The sequence below is a fragment of the Montipora capricornis genome, chromosome 10, assembly GCF_036669925.1.
Source record: "Montipora capricornis isolate CH-2021 chromosome 10, ASM3666992v2, whole genome shotgun sequence".
Taxonomy (NCBI): Eukaryota; Metazoa; Cnidaria; class Anthozoa; order Scleractinia; family Acroporidae; genus Montipora; species Montipora capricornis.
The window spans coordinates 35,553,857-35,562,978 of NC_090892.1; the positions used below are offsets into that span (position 1 = coordinate 35,553,857).

At 37.9% G+C, this 9,122-nt stretch overlaps 1 protein-coding gene across 1 annotated transcript; it reads right to left on the bottom strand.

Moving 5' to 3' along the window:
- Positions 1 to 3,094: 3,094 nt before the first annotated feature.
- Positions 3,095 to 3,886, bottom strand: LOC138020736 (nuclease SbcCD subunit C-like). The gene has a single exon (XM_068867670.1). It carries the CDS (start codon positions 3,884 to 3,886, stop codon positions 3,095 to 3,097), a length of 792 nt encoding a protein of 263 aa, XP_068723771.1.
- Between the last annotated feature and the right edge of the window lie 5,236 nt (positions 3,887 to 9,122).

Below are 9,122 nucleotides of genomic sequence, written 5' to 3' on the forward strand. Positions count from 1 at the left end.
TGAAATCTGTAGTCTATTTTTTTTTTGTCTGTGAGCTATGGTAATAACTGTTAATAGCTTGACTACAATGGATTTTTTGTAGTTTCCAGCACATTTCTGATTTGCTGGAATATTATTTTACAGGAGTGGGATATTATAACCTTGTTTCTTGGGTTCCATGTGTGCATTAGTACTTCTATTTCTCAGTGACTTCAAGCTATTTTTTTGATTTTTCTGACCTCGTTCAAATGCAAGCATTAGGCATGAGTTGTGTAATTCCTATTTCAATACTATTCCTTTAATGTTTAGAGGTTAGTCAAAGCCTATTTTACATCCTATAGTATTTTCTATGTAAGTGCTATGTACATGCAATTTTTGCTATGGACCGTCAATTTCAGTTAGGTAGATTCTATTTACACTATATGTAAATGCTATGAAACAGTTATGTTTGTCCTATTTCCATGTTTTTTTTACAGCTATGTAGAGGCTATTTGTAGCCTATTTGCACCCTATGTAATCACTATGTAAGCATTGTATGTAACTATGTATACACTATATGTATGTGTTGTGTATTTACTGTTTTGAATCTATGTAGAAACTATGTTGAAACTATTTTTATTTTTGGACACAAAAAACCCCATAACATAGCCTTTACATATGCTATGTAAAGGTTCCATTTGACTAGCTAAAACGCATTTCCTTTCAAAATATATAGATGAGGCATACGTATAACATAGGCTTTGAATAAGGCCTCTATATCAAATATAATATATATATCAACATACCATTTACATATGGTCGTTACATAGGATTTACATAGATTACACATAGTGTCTGGTTCTACAAGGGGGTGAACCTTGATACATGGTTGTGGCTGAGACCTCAATCCATTTCGCCCTTGTTAAACAGCCCCATGCAGGCCTATTACATGTATGTAAAAATTTCAGTCCTTTTCATACTGATTAGGAAAAATTCCCACAAAGGAAGTACTATCAAATCCACAGTCAACGTAAAAGCATAATTGAACAATGTCCTCCACTGGAAAGGCAGTGATACAATATTGTCACTCCTCATGACTTGAACCAAATGAGGAACAGTAGCACCAGTGTTAACATCATTAGCAATAACAAGGTTCTTGTTAGGTGTCAGAACATTCATCAAGGTATAATAAAGTGGTTTTTTACATTTGCATTTGTCATTGCAAACTGAAGGATTCAGACACTGCAATTTAATCTTGATATAAAACAAGATGTGTCCGTAAACAAGGTGATGGATTTCCACTGCCAGGTTTGTACTCAACAGTATATTTGTTCCTTCTGATCATTGTGACAAGTTTACACTTAAGTGTGGTTTTCATGTTCTTTGCTGTTTTGTGGTAGGGTTCTCTCACTTTATAAGTTGATTCATACATGTACCAAAGTTTCAATTTTATGAGGTTTGGAAACTCATGGCACTTCCTTTCCAATGACCTTTTTTTCATTTTTAAAATAATGTCATACAATGTATTTTATACTGAAAAGAGATTGGCAAGCAACTTGACCCTGATTCAAGTGTTTTCACAATGATTAATTCATTGTAAAATTTTTTGACAAGATCACTATTGCAAGATTGTTTCCTTGGATCCTGCAATAGTTATACATGTAGAATTGTTATAATTAGTAAAATTTGTATGATATTCTTGAATGCTACAGCATTTTTGTACATTATTTTTATTTCACATAATTTTAAAACGAAGAGTATGGTTTCAGTTTAGAATGAAAATAAATTTCTGTCAGCAGTCAGTTATGATGACATTTGTGTTTGCTATTGCTATTGTATTCCTCCATGTTATACAAAGGTATACAAAATGTATACCCTGATGCCAACAACACTGACAAAGGCCTCAGTCCTGCAATAAGTATACTTTGTGTATATGTATACAAAATGTATACTTTTTGTGGTGTTTTCTGGTTACAAAATCTGCTAGTGTATTTATTGGGTTTTTTTTGTGAGGTATACCTTTTGTATACTTCAAGTTGTTCCAAATTACTAATACAAAAAGTATACATCAAGTGTATACTAAAAGTATACATGTAGTATACCTCTAGTATACCCAGTGTAGTATACTTCAGGTACATACTGTGTATACTTAAAGTATAGTTTGTTTTGTTAAGGGTAGTAATCATTGGCATGAATCCAAGATTTAATAACATGTCTAAATAATCAGAAGTCTTGTCTATCTGTGTTGTAAGAGAAAAAGTTGATATTTATATCACCCGCAATGTACGCTTCAAAACCTTGGTTATTGAGATATTCTAATTTCTGTCTCATAATTTGCAGAAAGCTTTCACGGTCATTGTGCGGATGCCTAAAAATGCAACCGATGATGACAGACTTTTGCTTAGTTCTTGGAAGTTCTACAAAGCACGTTTCAAGGCCAGTGGTGGAGAACTCCAGATCAGATCTTCTGATAAATTTTATGTTGTCTTTTATATATAGACCTGTCCCTCCGGCATTTGTTTCTGAATTTTGGCCAATGAATTCATATCCAGGCAAAGAAATATTTTGTATACCCTTATCAGTTAATTTGGTTTCTGAGATTGCGATGACACTAGGTATTTCGTTTACTGTTAATAAGATATCATTGAGGAGACATACATTTTTAGGTAAACTGCGAGTATTGCAACTCAAAATCGAAAAGCCTTTAGTCGAGACCTTTTGAAAGTACGCGCCAGCTTGCTTAATGTTATAATATTTTGATTCAATTATATTCATATTCCACTCATCAACTTTTTCCGGATTTTCAACTACACTCTGAAATAGGTCTCTCGAATTGGATAATAAACAAGAAGGGTGATAAACCCATGTTCCTATGGCTTTCATGAATTCTCTGTCTTCAAGGCCGTAAAACGGGAACTCGCTTAACTCATTCATTTGTATGAGCTAGTAAATTATAAAGTCAAAATTTAGCAAAGTCATCGATGCATGCGAACCCGAACAAGAGCAGTCATAATTTTGCATAATACACTCATTTGCAGATATTCAAAAAATAAGAATAAAATATATATATATATAAATAAATATACGGCTTACTTGACAAGATAGAGACGTATTCCTTTCAAGAAACAAAGATACTTCAGCCATTTAGGGAAGACTGATGCAGTTCCTTTTTCTTGAAATTTTCGAGGTCATCAACCGACTCAAACTTGAAAATACGCGATGAATTCTCCGCTTTCTTTAAGTATATTCGACCATTGTTTGTCCAGATAAATTTCCGCTTAAGGTCTTTCTTGAGTTTGTTTAAACTGCCAAACAGCTTCTTTCTCGTCGGGGTCAGAGATTCAGAGATATAAACCTTCTTAGTTAAATCTAGCGACTCCACCTCAAGATCTTTCAGAGATTTAATGCTGCTAGCTTTCTTCCCGGCCACTTCCTTTCTGCTGGCATAGAACTCGTCGCGAACTGCCCTCCTTGTGAATTTCACAATGAGCTTGCTATCAGTCGCTTGGTTAAACGTAGGTAAAGGATGAGCAGTAGATATGTCCTCATCGCCAAGGTCCATACCCATTTCTTTTCCAATGGTCTTCACGAGCTCAAAACAATCGACTTCATCATTCGGTTTTAAGCCTGAGATTTCAACGCAGTCTCTTCTAAGATATTGTGCAAGCTCGTCAATTTCTTTCTTCGCTTCAACAGAGCGCTTTTGTGTAATGCTAAGATCTTGCTTAACAATTCTTACGTCTGCAGTGAGCTTCCCTGTTTTATCATTACTGCTCTGAATCTTCTTCAACAACTCGTCATACTTGCCAGAGAAGTAGTCAACAGACGACTTCAGTTCACTAAATTTTTCTTCAATCGAAAGCAATTTTGATCTTATTGGTCTAATTTCCTCCTCGAGGAGTTTTTTGATGTCATTCAAGGTTGCCATGAACAAAACAAATAACAAGATACCTGCATACAGTACAACGATAGCCAAAATGGCGGAGCTACTACAATATACAGCCGGCGGCCATGGCGCCATATGCTCCCACATGCTCAAGATCTTAAGTAAATCTATTCCCTCAATTGTTTTCCGTGATGGTTTACATTTGAGTTCGACATTTTCATAAGTATAGCGTAGAGCAAAATTTAATATTTATGTTGCGTCTTGTTTTCCCTACATCTCTTGCCATTTTAACTGGATGGATTTGTTCTGTGTCATGTATAAAGAATGGGTAGGTAGTAGGTCGTCTTCCTTGGGTGGGGAAGATGATTACCTCCTCCTCCCGAAAGGATTCCTATAAATTCCCGGAGATCTAACGGTGACGAATTCTCAAATCTATTAGCTAAGCTGAAGTGTTCTGAATTGTTTATTTATGTTGCTCGAGAGGAAACCCGGACGATTTGAACTGACAGTTCGTTACATTGATTTCAAAACAAATGTAGGAAAATTAGAGGCAGTAATTCATTTCTGTCTTAGAAGAAAGACTACGCTATTTTGTGAACTTTAATTATCGTAAAATGATAAAATACCCGTGTGCTGTCTTCCGGTATATCAATCCTTCAACAGGAACAACTCCATCGGGTTAAAATGGTAAAAAAAAAAAATGCTAAAATACTGAACGCAACATACATGTAAAATTTTGCTCTGGGATGTAGTCGATATACTTAAGAAAATGTCGACCTCAAATGGAAACCATCATGGAAAGATTTGTGTTAATGCTCAGCGGCATATAACAGATGGTCAAAGATGAAAGGCGACTGATGTTGAAAGCACTTACCACAATTAAAACACATTCATTTTGCAGGTGTTTAAAGGTGTAACCTCGTGGGAACGGTGAGCATGCGCTGTTTACCTTTTGGTAGGTACTTGGTGTCTCTTTGTCTATTGTTTCAATTTTTTTTAAACAAGGTATAAAACGTTCCGTAATTATAGCGGAGCTCCGCGCGCGCGGAGCACCATAGCTAAGAAAATATGGTAACCCATCGATGTGAGAAAATTTGGTTTTATAGCCATGACGTCATGGACGTCCGTACATACGGACGTACGTACGTACGTACGTGCGTCCGTCCGTCTGCACTCCCCTCCATGTATGCAATGTGACCAGTATCACGTAACCATATCACGGGCACAAGTTTAGAGCTCATCGAGGAGGCAATATATATATACTCCAGTTTACACTCTAGCTAGTTTACAGCATACATCTTTGATATTGGACATCCATGTTATCGCTGGCGTTTGACAGTCGACTCTGAAATGGCTTCTTTCCTTTTCCGTTCGCTTGCTGAGGATTTGCTTGTTTTCTTTTAAAACTCTTGCGATTCAAGAAAAATTAATTGCCTAACTGGTGAATTCGACAGTAGATTTTGCTGGAAAAACCGATATCACACTCAACCCTTCGTGATTCTTGCGATCAGTCGGTTTTTCAGGTGAAATTAACCGTGGAATTCACTAGTTAGGCAGCGAAAAAAATGTTACATAATTAAGCAATATCCGGAAAAACCAAAAGGCGGACAGTTCAAAGCCTTTTATTTTCACTAATCCTACAGCCAGTAAGAATAAACAAGCCGGGAGCTCCGCTTTTAGGCTGGGCTAAATCTATATATTACAATTACCCTAACCTAACGCTAACGCTAACCCTAACGCTGACCCTAATCCTAACCCTGAAGGTTTTACCGTGTTTAGATAATTTTGTGCAATAGATAACCACTAAATAACAAAATACAACACGTATCTTCCGACCTTTTGCAAGTTAACCGCTGATAAAATAAACCGTTTTGAACATATTGCTTATATTGCGTACTTTACAGATTGACATCGACGTATGTTGTGTATATTGCGCATATTGCGTTGCGTATTCTACAACAAGCCAGATTTGTGGTAGTGTTCATAGCTATGATTTTCTCCCTACTTACATAGACCTTTATGAAAATAAATATAAATTCAGAAGAACATCTGTCTATCACCGAAAATATCATATTTTAAATATTATCAATGATTTACAACTAAAAAAAGACAAATTAATAACAAAGAGAAAATTATTAAAATATTTAATTTAATTAATAAAAGTATTACCATAAGCTAACAAAGTATAGACCCTATGCAAAAATGGCTGCCTTTATATTATTCTTTTGTTCATATTCAAAATAGCCCAAATAACCTCGTTCGGGATAACAAATTCTTTAGAATTTTTGTCTCAAAAAGGCAGCCATTTTTGCATAGGGTCTATGGCGCGTTTTTCGGGTCAAAATTAGTAATGAAAACTTTTGTTTACCATTACTTTCGAACTGCAACTCTCGTCGCATGATTAATTGCCAATGAAGTTTCTTTAGCCATTTTTTAGCGAAAACTTGCTTCTTTCTGCACGTTTCATTGCGTACAAGTGTTTTTCTTTACCAACTCTTCTTCTTCTAACTCTTGTTGCATGGTTAATTGCCAATTAAGCCTTTGTTCACATTTTCTGCGAAAACTTACTTCTTTTCTGCACGTTTCTTGACCGGAGACATAAACATGTGAAGGCTATTTTCCGAACAGATGAATGACTTTACACGCAAGATTATTTCCGAATATTAAAACTCATACCGTAATGTTCTTTACAAATCTCTGTTCCTGATACATCAAAGTACAGATAGCCGCAGGGGATCAAAACTATTAGCATCGAATTACTATATTGTCTATATTGAAATACGTCTTACCGCAAATTTTCTGCGAATAAAATTATCATGTAAATTTTCTGCAAAAAATCAACCAGGCGTTCCAACGGGTCGTGAAAGGTCACCTGATAAAAACCTTCCCATGATGCCCTGCGACCCACAAGTCACTTAATTTTTCACATCTCTGGAAACGTGGTGGGTTCTTTCTATCCTGTTCTCAAAGTTTCTCAGCAAGAATGGATCCAAATTTGCTACGCGAGTGCGCACAGCGCTTGTTAGAGACAGCAGACTTTATCCGCGACACTAACCGGACTACTGCTGTAACGTCCACAACGCAGACAACAACAACAACAACAACCTCGAGCTCGGCAACCGTGATGCAACAAACTGAACAGACGATGCAACCTCGACCAAACAGCGCAACAAACCGTGACACTGTTAGGAGCGAGCACAACCGACTGTTTGGCTACCGACCGCCAGCTCCGTCATGAGCTCCTCGAAATCCTCGGGCAAACAGTATGGGAATACGCCGCTCGCCCTACACCAACGCAGCCATAGGTCGTACGAGCTCCACGTGGAGTAGATCATTCGTATGTATGGCGACAGCCGGACAGCAAACGCCACCGTCAACCTCAGAGAGGATTGACCTGTCACTGAACAACCTGGGGGAGAAGAAATTATCGTTCCCCAAAGAAGGAAACGCGGCAGAGGTTCACGAAACCATACTGGCAGCCTTTCCGGCATTGGGGGAAGGTTAGGAAATTCTTCGTGCGGGGGAAGGGCGGTCCAAACAACTGCTTCTCATTCCGATGCCCCCGAATGGCTTCAGCGTGAGCTCTGTGCAAAGTGTGCTTGGGCAAGCCAAGGGCTATCTCAGGCCGTTGAAAAGAGACATTGTGATGGAGACACGTCAAGGAGGTATTGCCAGCCCGGACAAGGTATGTCAATTGTCTTCCCCAATGGGAATAGGCTCAAGGCCCGGGGGGAACTCCCATATAAAAGTGATGGAGATGCTCGTCATCCTTACTTGGTGGAATTTGCAGATTTGGTTTGAAGCACATAATTTCCGAGCTACATGAGAATCAAATAATCTGCTAGAACATGCAGAGTTGGAAATAAGGAAAAACAGATTGATAGATGATTTTTTGTGAAGGTTCAAATCATTACCCCCCCAACATTTTGGAAATCCCAATAAAGGTACAATTTTCTGTTGTGACGTTAGTGTCTACTCTATTTGAGTATTCTATTTGAGTTGTCGAAAGGCAACTCACAACGTGAACAGTTCAACTTGAACTAAGAACTAAACTTAGTAACACTTGATGAAGAATTGATTGACAATCAAGGTCTACCTTTCTTAGCGATGTAATAGGCAACTTCAAAAGATCGTACTAACATATGGCGCTCGTTTTCTGACATCCGTGCGAAACATTGCTTCAGAGGATTGTCATCCGGTATTTTATGGACCACGTGTTTTCGAAATTGATCTCCAAGAGTTTCTCGATTCTCGTGGTCATTTGCATCTGAATGCATTGCACTGATGTTATGTTCGTTGACGGCACTTCTTTGCCAGTTGTTGCTACCTTTTGTAATAAATGCATCGCTGTAGTTTCTACAAGAAGCAAGTCTCTTCTGCCACTTTGTACATATTTGACAGTACATATGATTGTCGCGAATTTCAAGCCATTTGAATTCAGCACACCACTTCTTTAAAGTGCGAGCCTTTGGAACATTGCTTGCCATGTTAAAATGTCCATGAAAACTTCTTTTCATGTGCTTCTGCAATCTCCAATGTCAATTCAAACACCCCCCTCTAACATTAATGAGTTTCTGCAGTCACATTGTACAGCGGTTTATTTGAGCGCGAAACATTTTGAGACGCCATTATAGATCGCAAGTGTGAAATTCTGAACTTTATCAGAGATGAACGCCTTGATGTAGTGGAGGAACTTCATGAAAAAGAACTTCAGCTGCTAGACATAACAACAACTTTATCAGTCGGACAAGACTTGTCTTTGCTAATGGACAATTATCGTTCACTCCTGGACAATTATTGTTTATTCTTGGCAGATATTCTCAACATGTTGGCCAGCTTGGACGAAATGGAGGACTTTCTATTGAGAAATACTGGCTCTTATAAACAACGGCTCTTTTAGGAGCCACAACACTGAAAAAAGTTTTGACCACTAATATATATATATTTTAAAAATTTTGTGAAATTATATTTAATTTATCGCTGGCAAATTTGATCGGTAATTACCGATCACCGGCCGTTATTTCCAACTCTGCTGAATTTCGTTCTCAGTCTTCCAAAACTGGCGTTATTTCACCAAGCGAAAACTGGACTTCTTCAAATACATTTCCAGGGGCACTGGCTGCCATCCTTGACAAATGACGAGCTACTTGTTGCAATCGGTACAGTACGTAGTCCACCACATCATCACTCGAATCTTGACCCGGTGACCCGGGGACTTACAGGGGCATGGGAAAGGATTTGTTGAATATTTTTTCTAACGTTTAGCCCGGGATGGGGA